We start from the raw sequence: 19,685 nt of genomic DNA on the forward strand, positions 1-19,685 counted from the left end.
TCCAGAGCTATTGATCGGGCCTCTGTTCGATCGCTGGCCAGGCCCCGGTGGAGAGAGCCAGGACCTGTAGCATGAAGCTGTAGGAGGGGCTGTGGCAGCTAGGTGGAGTGGAGGGGTTAGGGGGCTGCAGCAGCTCCGGCCTGCCTCCGGTTAAATACGGCTCTGATATGTCAGGGACAAGCGTGCCTTCATTGATTAACCCTAGCCTAGCTCCATACGAGCATAATGTAACTCTGGAAACCAGAACTGCAAGCCAGCCAGCCAGCCAGCCAGACACGTGTTTAAACCAGCCAATGAGAAAATGATCTTCCCTGCTCTCCACCCTGTCCCACAAGCATGTTCAGTGTTTATCTGCTAAGTTATCTACAACATGACAATGAACGACCTAGTTCAGTAGGAAGTTCTCTTGCAGTATGTGCTGCAGGTTGACCTGCTTTAGTGTGCTTGTGTAGTTTTGCGGTAGAGTGGATTTGCCCAGAGCCAAGGTCTCTCTTTTTCATGTATTTCCCATTGTAAGCACCACACTTCAGAGCCACACAACAGCACATTTTGAACTAGCTCTTTCCATCAGGCCCCTCTGGAGAAATGAAGGAAAATCACAAAATTCTTTAATTGCAAACAAGCCTCTTCATCTAATATCAGCTACTTATCAAATTGGAGAAGTGCTGTCAACATCCTGAGCAATCAATTCTGTCCCCTCCCCCCTTTAAAGCTGCCTAGCGCCTGCCATTAACCCCTCCTGTTCCAGCTCGCCTGGCTTCCTCCACCAAAATGGAGGCGTGACTCCAAACATTTGTTTTTAATGGCTGTTTTGTGTTGTTCCTCGGGTATGTGTAGACATTCAACTTGGAGGAGGGGTTGTACATGTGTGTGAGAGATGTTGATAGAAGCATATGTAAAGAATGTAAACACATTACACACTGCAATACACAACACTGATTTCCCGGAGATGTATTATCCAGCTACAGTCAAGTGCATTTCAAATATTAAGTTGATGTTTACTTCTCAAAATCAAACCTACTGCTTTTGTTTTGCCAGAAATGGGCCTTTTTCCAAATGATTTGCATTTCTGGCATGGTTCCTCCATCTCAACATAAGTATGGCTCTTTGAGCTGCTCATCAAGTGTCCTTTATATACAGTGGGGAGAACAAGTATTAGATACACTGCCGATTTTGCAGGTTTTCCTACTTACAAAGCATGTAGAGGTCTGTAATTTTTTATCATCTGTCCACTTCAACTGTGAGAGACGGAATCTAAAACAAAAATCCAGAAAATCACATTGTATAATTTTTAAGTAATTAATTGGCATTTTATTGCATGACATAATTATTTGATCACCTACCAACCAGTAAGAATTCCGGCTCTCACAGACCTGTTAGTTTTTCTTTAAGAAGCCCTCCTGTTCTCCACTCATTACCTGTATAAAGTGCACCTGTTTGAACTTGTTACCTGTATAAAAGACACGGCAGGACTACACGGAAGGACCTGGTCAATGACCTGAAGAGAGCTGGGACCACAGTCCCAAAGAAAACCAGTAGTAACACACTACTCCGTCATGCATTAAAATCCTGCAGCGCACGCAAGGCTCCCCTGCTCAAGCCAGAGCATGTCCAGGCCTGTCTGAAGTTTGCCAATGACCATCTGGATGATCCAGTGGAGGAATGGGAGAAGATCATCTGGTCTGATGAGACAAAAATAAAGCTTTTTGGTCTAAACTCCACTCGCCGTGTTTGGAGGAAGAAGAAGGATTAGTACAACCCCAAGAACACCATCCCAACTGTGAAGTATGGAGGTGGAAACATCATTCTTTGGGGATGCTTTTCTGCAAAGGGGACAGGACGACTGCACCGTAATGAGGGGAGGATGGATGGGGCCATGTATTGAGATCTTGGCCAACAACCTCCTTCCCTCGGTAAGCGCATTGAAGATGGGTCGTGGCTGGGTCTTCCAGCATGACAACAACCCGAAACACACAGCCAGGGCAACTAAGCAGTGGCTCCGTAAGAAGCATCTCAAGGTCCTGGAGTGGCCTAGCCAGTCTCCAGACCTGAACCCAATAGAACATCTTTGGAGGGAGCTGAAAGTCCGTATTGCCCAGCAACAGCCCCGAAACCTGAAGGATCTGGAGAAGGTCTGTATGGAGGAGTGGGCCAAAATCCCTGCTGCAGTGTGTGCAAACCTGGTCAAAAACTACATGAAACGTATGATCTCTGTAATTGCAAACACAGGTTTCTGTACCAAATATAAAGTTTGGCTTTTCCGATGGATCAAATACTTATGTCATGCAATAAAATGCAAATGAATTAGTTGAAAATCATACAATGTGATTTTCTGTATTTTTGTTGTAGATTCCGTCTCTCACAGTTGAAGTGTACCTATGATAGAAATTACAGATCTCTACATGCTTTGTAAGTAGGAAACACTGACGATTTTGCAGGTTATTAAATACTTGTTCTCCCCACTGTATATGTAATCGTGCCCGGGCTTAGTGCTATATTGTCATCAGTCCAGTTCTCTCCTCTCTGATGTAGTTCTAGCTGCGGCAGACACTACTTGTTTGTCCCTCCCACCGCCTGGCCAGTAACACACACTCATGTCGTATACATGTGTGGGCGCACCCCCCCAATAGCGTCATTGCTATTAGTTTCAAGACATGCATACTATGGAACGCCTTTTGGATATTTCCTTGTCAAAAAAGATACAGTAGCACTGTCCAAGCTGTACAAAAAAGTCTGCAAACACCGGCCACGAACGATGTGTTTACAATGCCGTGTTGGTAATAAAGCATAATTTGTTTGACCCCAACTTCATGGGGTAGCTGGCTTTAGCTTCTTGCCTAGCTAGCACCAATACAACCAGCCTGAAAACAATGACCAGTAGAAACTGCAGTCATTTAAAAATATATTCTTAGCAAGGATTTAGGAATCCTTGTGAGTAAGTATTAGCTAGGTTGCCACTTGTTGTTCGCCGATTGAAATTGAACTTCAGTTCATGAAAATAGCAAACCAGCTACTTAACCCTGTTGCCCAAAGCTAACATTATAAGCAGCCAGCTAGCTTCGTCTGGCTAGTGAGGCTTGACTGGACTGGGTTATGTGTTGTGAAGCTCGCCACAATAATGATTAGTCACAATAGTGAAATTTGCGGTTTGCCTTCAAAACAAAAGTATAGAATTGACAGTGATGCAAATTAATACTAATATTAGAATTATGCCATACGTTTATTTTGAAGGCTAACCACAAATTCCACTCTTGTGGCTAATCCTTGGGGCTAGCTTCACATAGATGGATCCGACCACCATTAATCAAATAAGAACTGTTTTATAAATTAGGGTTATTTTAGATGATGACACCTAGATTATGTCGTTTTGCTGTTTTTGGGGAAGAACATTATTTGCATCCATGAGCTAGGTAGCTTTTTTTATGACCAGCACTGTAGGTGCGTGAAACAACTTTACCAGCATCATAGCATACGTATCGATGAATCGTTGTGACATGAAATATGAGTGATAGTGTAATCCATGTGTAATAACTACTTAAAAAATGTATGAACACATTCAATTATTATGTGACATGCAATCATATTTAGGTCCCAATTGGTCAAAAGCTTATTTGACATGTGTATCTTTTTGACCTGCAAAGATCCAAACGGCGTCCCATAGAAATCCTGGTTGAGAATGAAATGACTGAACAAATGAACAACGAAACAGCACAGCAAGTAAGTGAAATAAATTGTTATACTGGTAATGGGGACAATGCAAACAAAATAACTGTTTGGTGTGTGCGTGTAACCTTTTCTTTAACTAGGCAAGGAAGTTAAGAACAAATTCGTATTTACGATGACGGTCCGGACGACACTGGGCCAATTGTGTACCGCCCTAAGGGACTCCCAATCACGGCCGGATGTGATACAGCCTGGATTTGAACCAGGAACTGTAGTGACGCCTCTTGTATTGAGATGCAGTACCTTAGACCGCTGTGTGTGTTTGTGTAACTATTTAACTGTACTTTATTTTATTTTTTTACATCGGTATCTTTTTTTTGCAAGGAAAATATCGGTGCATCACTAGTTTGTAGGATCGGAGCATAATCACAATCGCCTTCATCCAGAATTTGACTTGAAGTGGTGCTGCTAGCAATAAACAATATACAGACAGAATATGGACCGAGGAATTTACAAGCCTGTATACCCAGTAGCTGTCCATTTAGGAGGGTAAGTCCAGGGAAGGGGAAATCCTCTGGCCCCTGGAGCAGACAGTCGGTTAGAAGGTAGGCAGTAGCCGAGACAGACGTGGGTCAGTGGACAGGTAGTCTGGCCCAGACGCTGGAAGTCTGTCATTTAGCTGTGACATTCTATCACACAGACCTTTGTTGCCTGTGATGTCACACACACCTTGACCCCCGCTCTCACAGCGCAGTGCAGCACGGAGTGTCCCTTGGGGAGATGTGTGCATGTGTGTACTCTAACAAATGGCAGCCAATAACCCAACAGTCACTGCTCACTGTCAATAGTTATCATATTATATATTCACCCTATGGAGGGAGGGGGCTACCAGTATGGAATGCCGTTTGGGTCTTTGCGTGTCAAAGATACACGTCAAATAACCATATTTGACGTGTCAAAGAAGCTTGTTGACCAATCAGCACCTGAATATGACTGCATGTTAAAATTGAAGACGTTCATACATTTTTGACGTACTGTAATCCATGTGTAATAACTATCACCTGTATTTCATGTCACAGCGATTCACCGATACGTATGCTATGATGCTGGTAAAGTTTTTTTTGTCTCGTGCCCGTCCCGCTCCCATACGAGCGAAGACACACTTCCCCAAGCTCTGGACAGTACTGGTCGTTAAAAAAAGCTACCGAGCTGATGGATGCAACCAATGTTCTTCCCCCTAAATCATCTACATCTTAGCTAGCTAAGTGTCATCTAAAATAACCCTAATTTATAAGACAGTTCTTATTTGATTTAATGGTGGTCGGATCCACCTATGTGAAGCTAGCCACAATAAGGATTAGCCACAATAGTGGAATTTGCGGTTTGCCTCGATCTTAATGAAAGTCATGCAAATAATACAAATAGTGGAAACATGCCTTAATGGAATAGATCATGCTAAACGAGGTTGGAATGTTGTTTTATATAAAATCCACAAAGACAATAATTTGTTAATTTTTACAAAAAGCTGTTGAAATCACGATGGATGTATTATACTTTAGAATGGCATTGGGGGCATACGTATTTCACTGTACAGCCTTACCTATGGATTGTGGATCAATGACATGGTGTATCAGTCTACTCAGTGACACCCAGAGAACATTAGCATCGTAGCTCTTATTGCGGGACTCTGAAACCACTGAATTGGGCCACATTTACTGTACCAGTCAACCTACTATGTATATTGAACACTTTTCTAGAGGAAAAACAATACAACGTGGATGTTTTGGAGCCTGAACTCTTGAAGACTTTTGGGGGGAAAGCACTTGGGTACTGAGGAGGCTGATACCCCATTTCATTGATCCCCAATCGTTAGATAAGGCTGTATAGTACAATATGAATGTCAATAGGCTGAATGGGGAGGTGATTTCCCACAGTCAAGTCCTGCAATAAGAGCTAGCTGCACAGCAGGTAACCTGGTCCGCACACAACATTTTATCATAAGAATTGTGTTATTTGACATGTCAAATTATAAGTTTATTTGACATGTCAAATAGCGTTATTTGACGTGTATCCTTTTTGACATACAAACATCGATCCATATACCAGTAGTTATGCTCTTCAGTCATGAGTCACTCATTTACAGATTTGGTTCTCTCAAATGTCATTTTTTCCCCCTCTGGGGTTGAGACCTCTCGCTGTTTGGATTTGAAAATCCAACCGTTGTAATGGGGGGGCTGTGCGTCCGGTTGTTTGAGTGACAAAGACAGAGGAGAGACAACTAGTAACAGCCCCCTTCATTATCGAAGCATTGTGCCGATAACATCAAAGAGCCATTCCAGACTCTGAAGTCAGAAGGACTTTGAGAGTTAGGTGTTAGCCAGACTAGTGAAATGATTGAGTGTGACAGATCTAGGTTTATGGCTTTTTCCATGGAAAAGAGAACAACAATGTCATTTATGACATACAGATCACAACATTTTGAATGAAAAAGTAAATAAAGTATATGGGATTCTGCATGGTCATCTGAATTATCTGCTATTATAATCATGTCTAATAGTCTAATTTGAACAAAAGCAACCAAATAGTGTGCTGGGGGATTAATAAAGATTTCTAAATGTACTATTTTGCATGTGTACTCTCTTTATGGTCCTGTTGTAATCTTTGTTACTTGAAGCACACACACATTGAACCAAATGTGGATCTAGTGTTCATCTGCCGATTGTTAAGCACACTGTGTTTTATGGACCACCCGTTGGTGGATGTCTGACTGCTCACATTTTTCACAGATTCTACTTGTTAAATTGGTGTGCAAATTACAGCCGTCGCTCTGTTCAGATTTGCAAAGTACTCTCAACCAGCCAATGCTATTGGTGTGTCTGAGCCCTTAGGTGGTGAAAATTTACACCTAAAGTGTTTGATTTTTATTGTAAAAAGCTATTTGTTTGACCAGTTACTTAGAAACACTTTGATAGTTCAATCATAACTGGATTGAAATGTGTGTTTTAAGCTGATATAAATATCTATTTAGACTGCATGACCATTGGCAACCATTAAGATATAGATGTACACAAGCCCAGTGAGTGAGCGGGTGAAAATAACTTGTTCTCTGTGGCCTTGGCAACCTATGGCCTCCTGCCTCTTGTTTTCAGGAGTTTTCTTTTGTACTGACCAATGGGCTTGGGGCTATTAACAGCCCCTCTTCTCTCTCCTGTCCGGATCTTGTTTTGATTCCCGATACTTTTATTGGGTTTGTCTTAAAGGAGAAATTCCTGTTCTGCACATACTGTTTTACCTTCTACCCTTATGTTCCTTTATCTTCCATCCCGTGGGGCCACTGAGTGACCCCGCCCCCCCTGACCAAGCCGCCTCTGGTGAGGGCTACTGACCTGTCTGTCTGTCAGCCTTGCTACGCCCCATGAACCTGGCTGCCTGCTGCAGCTGCATTTGGGTTGAGGGATGGAGGGGCTCAAGATATCCAGCTGGGTTGGAAGGCCTGGTGGGGGCAGGTCCGGGCCCAGATGTAGATGGTTTAGGTGAAATGGAGATGTTGGCTAATGGGGGAAGGGAAGGGCACAGGAGCTTCTGAGGAACACAACTCCTTAGGCTTTTCTCATAGGTTCCAAATAAATGCTTTATGAGTGTTTGTAGGGCTGTCGCAGTGACTGTATTACCGCTACACTGGCAGTCATGACCGCAGTCAAATTCCATGTGGCCGTTGAGTCACTGTAATCTCTTATGTACTCTGGACATGCATTGGTAGTACCTAACTCGCTAACGACCATCAGGTTGCTAATGGCCTGGTACTTGGGGCTCTATTGTCCCTCTAGCCACTGACATCAATGTAAATGCAATCCAAAATTACATCACTGCATATTACCCATGGAAGAAAAACATACAACAACAAAAAGATTTTAAGATGTCTTTGGTACATAATTGGTCTATCCTATGCTCCAAAAGTAAACACATTTTAGTTATCACCTTTTGGGTGTGGACTGTGTTATTATGCATAGCCTACTGGATGGACTGGTTACCTTGTTTTTTTTATTTCACCTTTATTTAACCAGGTAGGCTAGTTGAGAACAAGTTCTCATTTACAACGGCGACCTGGCTAAGATAAAGCATAGCAGTGTAAACAGACAACAACACAGAGTTACACATGGAGTAAACAATAAACAAGTCAATAACACAGTAGAAAAAATAGTCTATATACATTGTTTGCAAAAGGCATGAGGAGGTAGGCGAATAATTACAATTTAGCAGATTAACACTGGAGTGATAAATGATCAGATGGTCATGTGCAGGTAGAGATACTGGTGTGCAAAAGTAAAATAAAAACAGTATCGGGGTGAGGTAGGTAAATTGGGTGTGCTATTTACCGATGGACTACGTACAGCTGCAGCGATCGGTTAGCTGCTCAGATAGCAGATGTTTGAAGTTGGTGAGGGCGATAAGTCTCCAACTTCAGCTATTTTTACAATTCGTTCCAGTCACAGGCAGCAGAGAACTGGAACGAAAGGCGGCCAAATGAGGTGTTGGCTTTAGGGATGATCAGTGAGATACACCTGCTGGAGCGCGTGCTACGGGTGTGTGTTGCCATCGTGACCAGTGAACTGAGATAAGGCGGAGCTTTACCTAGCATAGACTTGTAGATGACCTGGAGCCAGTGGGTCTGGCGACGAATATGTAGCGAGGGCCAGCCGACAAGAGCATACAGGTCGCAGTGGTGGGTGGTATAAGGTGCTTTAGTAACAAAACGGATGGCACTGTGATAAACTGCATCCAGTTTGCTGACTAGAGTATTGGAAGCTATTCTGTAGATGACATCGCCGAAGTCGAGGATCGGTAGGATAGTCAGTTTTACTAGGTTAAGTTTGGCGGCGTGAGTGAAGGAGGCTTTGTTGTGGAATGGAAAGCCGACTCTAGATTTGATTTTAGATTGGAGATGTTTAATATGAGTCTGGAAGGAGAGTTTACAGTCTAGCCAGACACTTAGGTACTTATAGATGTCCACATATTCAAGGTCGGAACCATCCAGGTTGGTGATGCTAGTCGGCCGTGCGGGTGCAGGCAGCGAACGGTTGAAAAGCATGCATTTGGTTTTATTAGCGTTTAAGAGCAGTAGGAGGCCACGGAAGGAGTGTTGTATGGCATTGAAGCTCGTTTGGAGGTTAGAAAGCACAGTGTCCAAGGAAGGGCCAGAAGTATACAGAATGGTGTCGTCTGCTTAGAGGTGGATCAGGGAATCACCCGCAGCAAGAGCAACATCATTGATATATACACAGAAATGAGTCGGCCCAAGAATTGAACCCTGTGGCACCCCCATAGAGACTGCCAGAGGACCGGACAACATGCCCTCCGATTTGACATACTGAACTCTGTCTGCAAAGTAGTTGGTGAACCAGGCAAGGCAGTCATTAGAAAAACCGAGGCTACTGAGTCTGCCGATAAGTCTGCTGAGGTTGGAGTAGCCAGGAGGAAGGCATGGCCAGCCGTTGAGAAATGCTTGTTGATTATCATGGATTTATCGGTGGTGACCGTGTTTACCTAGCCTCAGTGCAGTGGGCAGCTGGGAGGAGGTGCTCTTGTTCTCCATGGACTTTACAGTGTCCCAGAACTTTTTTGGAGTTAGAGCTACAGGATGCAAATTTCTGCTTGAAAAAGCTGGCCTTTGCTTTCCTGACTGACTGTGTGTATTGGTTCCTGACTTCCCTGAACAGTTGCATATCGCGGGGACTATTCGATGCTATTGCAGTCTACCACAGGATGTTTTTGTGCTGGTCGAGGGCAGTCAGGTCTGGAGTGAACCAAGCATTATGAAATGCTCCAAACTTTCTATCCATGAGTCAGGGAGAGAACGTATAGGCCTAGGTGATGCTGTTGGTTCACTGATTTGTGCAGGACAGCTTACAGAGTTTGCCTACAATTATAGTGACTTTGTGTTTTATTTTAAATAGCCTAGTAATCATTTTTTAAATATTTTCATAAAGAATATGCTGACACTACCTTTTAGCTTCAAAATATCTCACGACCATGCGTTTCCATCCTCTCTCTTCTTCATTCCTTTCTCAATCGTGCAGAGATGGGAGCTGGCAACAGTTTATTTAAATATGTTTCATTGTAAAAACAACATGTTACTTACTATTGATGTTCCCGAACCGATTCCACTTTGTTTCCTAAATGAGGCACTGGGTAGCTGCAGGAACATGGTTGGGAGAGACCACGGCATGAAGAGTTTGGGTGGAATATCACCTGTGTGAAATAAGTATTCTTATAATCCCAGACATTTCTATATGCAATCCTGTGTGAAAGCATAGTTTTGATGGTTTCCACTAAAAGGTGGAGGATCTCAGCTGCTACTATATTTATTTCTCAGCTGCTTGGCCATAAAACTGAAGTAGTCTACCCGGGAATGATTTAAACCGCGGGAAAGCAGCCTCCATTCACAATCCGAGTGCTTCTGGACAACCTGCTATTTGCCCCTGTTCCTACCCATTTGATAATGGGCCATTCTAAGTAAAAACACATTTGACATATTAGTGAAGAAGAGATTACATTTGTGAATAGTCGGATGGGTTAAAATATGATTACTTGATGAGAGAACAGGGTGTGCAGCCTGAGGCAAATAACAGATGCAATATTATTTTGCAACTTTTTCAAATAGCCTATAGTTGCATCACTCAGCCCATTATAAACTCAGCAAAAAAGAAACGTACTCACTGTCAACAGCGTTTTTATTTTCAGCAACTTAACATGTGTAAATATTAGTATGAAAGTAACAAGATTAAACAACTGAGACAAACTGAACAAGTTCCACAGACATGTGTAGCCATCAGCTGCATTAAGTACTGCAGTGCATCTCCTCCTCATGGACTGCACCAGATTTGGCAGTTCTTGCTGTGAGATGTTATCCCACTCTTCCAGTAAGGCACCTGCAAGTTACCGGACATTGCTGGGGGGAATGGCCCTAGCGCTCACCCTACGATCCAACAGGTCCCAGACGTGCTCAATCGGGATTGAGATCCGGGCTCTTCGCTGGCCATGGCAGAACACTGAAATGCCTGTCTTGCAGGAAATCACGCGCAGAACGAGCAGTATGGCTGGTGGCATTGTCATGCTGGAGGGTCATGTCAGGATGAGCCTGCAGGAAGGGTACCACATGAGGGAGGAGGATGTCCGTGAAGAGTACTTTTTGCCAGTCCTGTCTGCTCCAACGACAGTGGGTTTGTGCCCGTAGGTGACGTTGTTGCCGGTGATGTTTGGTGAGGACCTGCCTTACAACAGGCTTACATGCCCTCAGTCCAGCCTCTCTCAGCCTATTGCGCACAGTCTGAGCACTGATGGAGGGATTGTGCGTCCCTGGTGTAACACAGGCAGTTGTTGTTGCCATCCTGTACCTGTCTTGCAGGTGTGATGTTCGGATGTGCAGGTGTTGTTACACGTGTTCTGCCACTGCGAGGACGATCAGCTGTCCGTCCTCTCTCCCTGTAGCACTGTCTTAGGCGTCTCACAGTACGGACATTGCAATTTATTGCCATGGCCACATCTGCAGTCCTCTTGCCTCCTTGCAGCATGCCTAAGGCCTGGTCACAAAGATGATCAGGGACCCTGGGCATCTTTCTTTTGGTGTTTTTCAGAGTCAGTAGAAAGGCCTCTTTAGTGTCCTAAGTTTTCATAGCTGTGACCTTAATTGCCTACCGTCTGTAAGCTGTTAGTGTCTTAACGACCGTTCCACAGGTGCCTGTTCATTAATTGTTTATGGGTCATTGAACAAGCATGGGAAACAGTGTTTAAACCATTTACAATGAAGTTATTTAGTAAAAATCCAAATATCTTTGAAAGACAGGACCCTGAAAAAGGGATATTTCTTTTTTTGCTGAGTTTATATTTTGTTTTATAAGACGTTGTAATGTTTATCATTCACAACTAAATTTGCCAAATAACACTAAATCTAGCCTCTGAAATAGGCGCACTCGCTTCGGAATGGGAAACATATATTTTCTATTTCATTCTGCTAAGTTTAATTATATTATTCTTACAATAAAATAATGGCACTTGGCTTATAAGCATATCTTGTCAGCTAAATGAACTAGCCTATAGCATGGTGCATAGCCAGATAACAACATACAGTAGGCCGACTCATATTCGGTTCTTCTGAAATACATTTTCTTCATATGTTTCTTTACACCTGCCTACAATTTAAAAAAGGGTTTATTGTGAGGGTGTATATTTAAGCAATATGGCCCTAGGGGGTGTGGTGTATGGCCAATATTCCACCACTACGGGCTGTTCTTAAGCGCGATGCAACGTGGTGTGCTTGGTTACAGCCCTTAGCCATGGTATATTGGCCATATGCCACAAACTCCCAAGCTGCCTTATTGCTGTTATAAACTGGTTACCAACCTAATTTAAAGCAATAAAAACAAATGTTTTGTCATACCCGAGCTATACAATGTGATATCACGTCTGTCAGCCAATCAGCATTCAGGGCTCAAACCACCCAGTTTATAATAACCCTTTAGACCCCAATAGAATTCTATAATGCTGCTGTAGATTACTGATAATTTTCAAGATAAAGCAAATTTTCTCACACATTTCAAGCACACTGCTCTAAAATAAAGAACAAATGACAATTAGAAGTTAACGTAGTTTTGAAGAGCAGATTCATGTCAATAGGAGTAACACTCATTTTGTCTTCCGTTATGTACAATCACTATAAAAAAAACTCAACACAACCAACTCTAGAGTATTTAAATTCTAGTAAATGACTCACTCAATGTACCAAGTATAATTAATATATTATACTTATAATTTACATATAACAATTTTTTTAAATAATCATAAATGTGACCAGAGAACAATATTCAAATTGTATTGGTCACATGCAATAACATCTGCTAACCATGTGTGAGTGTAGCTAAATGCTTATGCTTCTAGATCCAACAGTGCAGCAGTATCTAACAGGTAATATCTGACAATTCCACAACAAAACCTAATACACACAATCTAGTAAAGGAATGGGATGAGAATATATAAGTATAAAATATATAGATCAGTAGTGACCGACAGAGCGGCTAAGATGCAATAGATGGTAAGAAAAGATAATGAAGCATGCAGTATATACATATGAGATGACTAATGCAAGATATGTAAACATTATTAGTGGCATTATCAAAGTGACAAATGTTATATTTATTAAAGTGGCCAATGATATCAAGTCTGTAGGTAGGCAGCCGTCTCTCTGTGTTTGTGATGGCTATTTTAACAATCTGATGGCCTTGAGATAGAAGCTGTTTTTTAATCTCTCTGTCCTAGCTGTGATGCACCTGTACTGACCTCTCCTCCTGAATGGAAGCGGGTTGAGCAAGGTAGTGGCTCGGGTGGTTATTGTCCTTGATTATCTTTTTTTGCCTTCCTGTGACATCGGGTGTTGTAGGTGTCCTTGGAGGGCAGGTAGTTTGCCCCCAGTGATGCGTTGTGGAGGGCATTGTATGCATCGCTGAAGTTAGAGTTGCAGTGGTCGAGTGTGTTACCTGCTCGTGTACTGCAATCGATATGCTGATTGAATTTAGGCAGTCTTGTTCTCAAATTAGTTTTGTTCAAATCCCCAGCTACAATAAATGCAGCCTCAGGATATATGGTTTCCAGTTTGCGTAAAGTCCAGTGAAGTTCCTTGATGGTCGTCTTGGTATCCGCTTGCGGGGGGATATACACGGCTGTGGCGATAACCGAGGAGATTTCTCTTGGGAAATAATATGGTCTGCATTTGATTGTGAGGAATTCTAGGTCAGGTGAACAAAAGGACTTGAGTTCTTGTATGTTGTTACAATTACACCATGAGTCGTTAATCATGAAACATACACCCCAACCCTTCTTCTTACCAGCCTCAAATAAATGCTTCACAGAGTTCAAGTAACAGACACATCTCAACATCCAACTGTTCAGAGGAGACTGTGTGAATCAGGCCTTCATGGTCGAATTGCTGCAAAGAAACCACTACTAAATGACACCAATATTAATAAGGAGACTTGCATTGACCAGGAAACACGAGCAATGGACATTAGACCGGTTAAAATCTGTCCTTTTGGTCTGATGGGAGATTTTGGTTCCAACCGCTGTGTCTTTGTGAGACGCAGAGTAGGTGAAGGAATGATCTTTGCATGTGTGATTCCCACCGTGAAGCATGGAGGAGAAGTTGTGACCTAAGCCCAACAGATAAACACAAATGACTAATCTCCATTTCGGTGGCTAGTTAGCTAGTTGTCTGTATGGCTAGTTAGCGAAAGTGACAGCTGAGGTTGACGCTTCGAGCGCATCCTATATTTACCGCCACACACAACTTTTCTTGCCTAACAGGCTGGCTAGCTAGCTAGACACAGATATTATTTTAGGAAAAAAAGGCAGTTTGCGGCCGCTATAATAATTCTAAAGAAGGGCCTTTGACTGCGGCTATTGGTTCTAAAGGGTTAAATGGATTTATGAGACATTTTGAAATTTCGATGTTCCAAAGGCGCACATCAGCTGCTTGTATGTGTGGAGTCTTTGAAATGCTACATTTGTTTTATGATTTATTATCAGTCAATTACTGTGACACCGGCAGTCATTTGCATGACAATAGCCGGCGGACAAAATTGAATGACCGCCACAGCCCCTAATGTGTATATGTTTGGGTGTACTGAGTGTTCATTCTGTCATCTCTCTGCAGAATGGGAGCGCTGCTTGGGCTGATGAGAATGACAGTGGAAGAGGAAGAGGAGGAGAGGCCTCCAGAGACTTTGCTAAGGTACGTATCTGGTCTGGAGCACATTATGGCTGAACCAGGCTTTGGTTAGCACTCAGAACACAACAGGTCATCAAATACCTATCTAGCAGTAAAGAAAGAATGTTGTTCATCTCATAGAGGTCACACGTCAGATTTTTATATAATGAACCCTTACTATTTATTAGTAGTGATCGCTTGATGATACTTTCCTTTAGTTAGACAATTGATTAGAAGCAATTCAATAAATACAAATGCATGTTGGACTTGAGTTGTATATTTAAAAGTATCAAAAGATAAGACTGACTGAAACGCAATGGCTTTCACCTTCAGCTGTATGAGCTTGACAGTGACCCCAACAGAAAGGAGTTCCTGGATGACCTGTTCACCTACATGCAGAAACGAGGTAAGAAGGCTGACTTTTAGAAAGCAACGTTCCCCTACTACTTCCATTTAGACTTCCTTCATTTCCTCTTTTATATGCTATGGTTCACTTGTAGAGATACTGAAATTCTCACAAAGAGTGTGTCTTGCCTGTATGATTCACAACACCATAGTTTCTCTTCCACTTTCAGTCGCATGCAAGCACACACACACCCGAAACAAGCCCTTTCTCAGAGAAAATAGTAGTCAACTAGAAAATACAAAGTATTGAACACTGTGAATTCTGTTTTGCTGTGTTAAAGGTGTTTGAGGGCTTGTCAGGTGAGATCAGTCTCCTGCTGTCCCCTCTGACCCGGGTACGCACACACACACCGTCTCAGACCTGAGAGAACCTGTTTAGGCTGTGACTAATTCACTAAGCGCAAAGCCTGGAAGGCTCCACAATCAGTCTGCTTTCTAAATATGCCCCTCAAATGAGAGAGACCACCTCAGACTACAGAACTGCTAAGGGATAAAGGGCTCAGTTCAAGCCAACCTGCAAATTGCAGTATTTTACAAACATAGCTTTTTCTCTGTGGTCATATCACATTTTCAGAATGCTTTTATCTCATGTTCAAATGCCAGGTACACTCCTCTCCATATGTATTTGGACAGTGAAGCTATTTTTTTATTTTTTATGTGGCTCTATATTCCACCATTTTGGATTTGAGATCAATTGTTTCATATAAGGCATAAGTATTTCGACAAATTCACTAAGTGTATTAAAGTAGTCAAAAGTGTAGTATTTGGTCCCCTATTCCTTGCACTCAATGACTACATCAAGCTTGTGACTCTACAAACTCGGATGCATTTGCAGTTTGTTTTTGTAGTTTCTGGTTATATTTTGCGCAATAGGAACTGAATGGTGACTAATGTATTGCCATTTTGGAGTCACTTTTATTGTGATTAAGAATAGAATGTTTCCACATTCATGTGGATACTACTATGATTATGGATAATTGTGAAAAAGGTTCGGTGAGAAAGTTGAGGCACAAAGAACATTACTTCCTTTTCAGTCTTTCGTTTAGGTTAGTATTGTGGAGTAATTACAATGTTGTTGATCCATCCACAGTTGTCTCCTATAATAGCCATTAAACTCTAACAGTTTTAAAATCACCATTGGCATCATGGTGAAATCCCTGAGCAGTTTCCTTAATGTCCGAGAACTGAGTTAGGAAGGGAGCCTGTATCTTTTTGTAGTGGCTGGGTGAATACTTTCTCAAGGCACTGTACCATAATGAATTTAATGGTTTGGAAATGATTTTCCCACTGTAGCTACTGGCTTTCTGTGACTTTACACTATAGAGTACTACTCAATTCCTAAATTTTATGATTGAATCCCCCATACCCCTGCAAGGCTTGTAAGGAGAAAAGGTTTGTTAACTAACTTGTAACAAATAAAGAAGAACATTCTCATTTAACATGGTCAATTTATAAACACAAATAGAACTTGTATATCAGGTTTATTTTCAAATGAAAAAGTTTTACATTGTGAAGTGACAAGATGAGCATCTTGCGTGTGAGCATTATTTTTCATAACCAGTGATAATTGGTAATAGTAATATTGGGCTAATTTTTTAGTTCAAAGACAACTTTGGTAGTATTATAAACTTTGAAACAACTTATTTGTAGTAGGCTACAGAATTTAGAGAAAAGTTGTTTCTCTGAACCTCAGGCAGTAGGCTCAAACAAGCCTGTTACTCTCCCCAGTCAGAGGCAGCCTGCTTGTCTCAGACTCTGACCAGCAACCTATACTCTCTATTTATGGTTAGAAAACAAATTTGAAGGCCAGAATTGTGGGGATAAAACACTCATCATGTTTATGCAACCTAATCACCATACTAATTCTTCCAGGGTGTAGGGGGGCATATGATGTTCCCCCATGATGAAAGGGGGCCATGACTGAAACGGTTTGGGAAGCACTGAACTAGCTAATGATTAGCACAAATACAGATGGGCATCCCCATGTTTCTGCCTATTTATTTATAGCCACTATGTTGCACAATTTGGGCTACAGGTTATAATGCTTATTACTGAACAACACACCAGTCTGATAATATGGACCAGGGGGAAATTATATTTGAATGGTGTCACCATTTTACATGAATTGTGTAGTAGAAAACTCACCAGGGCTGCGTTCAGTACAAAAACATGAAATGCAACGTTCAATTAAACGGAAAGGGTTCTGAACGACCAGTTGAAATACGGGGAGGGATTCTGTTGTGGGTCCAAAATGCACCGCTTCCCTTAAAGTATGTCACTCATTGCTTCAAGCCACACATCGGCACACCCACCAAATGGAGCAAATGTAGGCTATCTTAGTCTGTTTAAGGAAGTTGAACGTCTCATGTCATTCAATACAAGCCGGTACGCAACGTAGTAAACATTCAATCAAACCCCGGAACTGACTTTCTCAGTCGTTCTACCAAGAAATTGTCAAGGTTCCTTTCTGAACTGTTAGTTAGACCAGCAGTTTATAGTAATACAGAAATTATTGGTATTTCAGTTGTGGTTGGGATATATGGAGCAAATTATCAGGAACATTTTGGATGTGTTTCCCCTTAATTTCACCAGAAACATTTCACAGCTATTTCTTGTTTTATTATTCTGCCCCTAGAAGGTTGTTAACCCTGGAACCTATTGACCCTGACCACCCATAATATGCAACACAAAGTTACACACTTGGCAAAACCTAACACAACCAAAGCATACTGCAAATGAATCTGCGTCAACAGCTTGATGTAGTCATTGTGTACTTGGAATGTGGGCCCAAATATTTATCTTTTGACTACTTTAATACACTAAGTGAATTTTGTCCAAATACTTGACTTCCTCAAATGACCGGACTAGATACATGAAGAACTTGCGTTTCTAAACGGTAAAACGGATTTGTATGAAAATGCCCTCAAATAAAAGTTGACATTCTGTACTGTCACCACGTACAGTGGGGAGAACAAGTATTTGATACACTGCTGATTTTGCAGGTTTTGCCACTTACAAAGCATGTAGAGGTCTGTAATTTATCATAGGTACACTTCAACTGTGAGAGACGGAATCTAAAACAAAAATCCAGAAAATCACATTGTATGATTTTTAAGTAATTAATTAGCATTTTATTGCATGACAAGTATTTGATCCCCTACCAACCAGTAAGAATTCTGTCTTTCACAGACCTGTTAGTTTTTCTTTAAGAAGCCCTCCTGTTCTCCATTCATGCACCTGTTTGAACTCATTACCTGTATAAAAGACACACCTGTCCACACACTCAATCAAACAGACTCCAACCTCACCACAATGGCCAAGACCAGAGAGCTGTGTAAGGACATCAGGGATAAAATTGTAGACCTGCACAAGGCTGGGATGGGCTACAGGACAATAGCTTGGTGATAAGGCAACAACTGTTGGCGCAATTATTAAAACATGGAAGAAGTTCAAGATGACAGTCAATCACCCTCGGTCTGGGGCTCCATGCAAGATCTCACCTCGTGGGGCATCAATGATCATGAGGAAGGTGAGGGATCAGCCCAGGACTACACTGCAGGACCTGGTCAATGACCTGAAGAGAGCTGGGACCACAGTCCCAAAGAAAACCATTAGTAACACACTACGCCGTCATGGATTCAAATCCTGCAGCGAACGCAAGGTCCCCATGCTCAAGCCAGCGCATGTCCAGGCCCGTCTGAAGTTTGCCAATGACCATCTGGATGATCCAGAGGAGGAATGGGAGAAGGTCTTGTGGTCTGAGACAAAAATAGAGCTTTTTGGTCTAAACTCCACTTGCCGTGTTATGAGAAAGAAGGATGAGTACAACCCCAAGAACACCATCCCAACTGTGAAGTATGGAGGTGGAAACATCATTCTTTGGGGATGCTTTTCTGCAAAGGGGACAGGACGACTGCACCGTAATGAGGGGAGGATGGATGGGGCCATGTATCGTGAGATCTTGGCCATCAACCTCCTTCCCTCGGTAAGAGAATTGAAGATGGGTCGTGGCTGGGTCTTCCAGCATGACAACGACCCAAAACACACAGCCAGGGCAAGTAAGGAGTGGCTCCGTAAGAAGCATCTCAAGGTCCTGGAGTGGCCTAGCCAGTCTCCAGACCAGAACCCAATAGAAAATCTTTGGAGGGAGCTGAAAGTCCGTATTGCCCAGCGACAGCCCCGAAACCTGAAGGATCTGGAGAAGGTCTGTATGGAGGAGTGGGCCAAAATCCCTGCTGCAGTGTGTGCAAACCTGGTCAAGAACGACAGGAAACGTATGATCTCTGTAATTGCAAACAAAGGTTTCTGTACCAAATATTAATTTCTGCTTTTCTGATGTATCAAATACTTATGTCATGCAATAAAATGCAAATTAATTAGTTAAAAATCATACAATGTGATTTTCTGTATTTTTGTTGTAGATTCCGTCTCTCACAGTTGAAGTGTACCTATGATAAAAATTACAGACCTCTACATGCTTTGTAAGTAGGAAAACCTGCAAAATCGACAGTATCAAATACTTGTTCTCCCTACTGTATGAAACATTTGATCTCAAATCCAAAATGCTGGAGTATAGAGCCAAATGTAAAATGTTTGTGTGTGTGTGTGTGTGTGTGCGCACGTGCTAAGATGCTGTCAAAACATTGCCACGGCGGATGCCATCGACTCCGACCCTAAGACAGTCAAATGAGTGCCTGTAGAGAGAGCCTTATGTGTGTCCTCACACAGCCAGTGAAATCAGAGGTAGCTAGTGACTCCCCTCCCTGGGCTTGGCCGGCCTGGCCTGGCACGTGTGTTTTTAGATGTCTTGTTGGGGGATGATGTATTAGTTAGAGAGGGAGAGGATCTGTCATTGGCCAGT

General features: G+C 42.3%; 1 protein-coding gene across 6 annotated transcripts in view; it reads left to right on the top strand.

Moving 5' to 3' along the window:
• The window catches only part of LOC118393824 (AT-rich interactive domain-containing protein 3B-like), a 74,014-nt gene that overhangs the window by 21,867 nt on the left and 32,462 nt on the right, over positions 1–19,685 (top strand). For all 6 annotated transcript variants that reach the window (XR_004827622.2, XM_035786937.2, XM_035786938.2 and 3 more), the window contains exons 3-4: positions 14,366–14,443; positions 14,753–14,825. Coding sequence is in view for 5 of the 6 variants with exons in the window: in XM_035786937.2 (XP_035642830.2) it covers positions 14,366–14,443; positions 14,753–14,825 (151 nt within the window). In the remaining variant the exon portion in view is untranslated. The remainder of the gene's footprint in view (positions 1–14,365; positions 14,444–14,752; positions 14,826–19,685) is intronic.

This window comes from Oncorhynchus keta, chromosome 14 (genome assembly GCF_023373465.1).
Source record: "Oncorhynchus keta strain PuntledgeMale-10-30-2019 chromosome 14, Oket_V2, whole genome shotgun sequence".
Taxonomy (NCBI): Eukaryota; Metazoa; Chordata; class Actinopteri; order Salmoniformes; family Salmonidae; genus Oncorhynchus; species Oncorhynchus keta.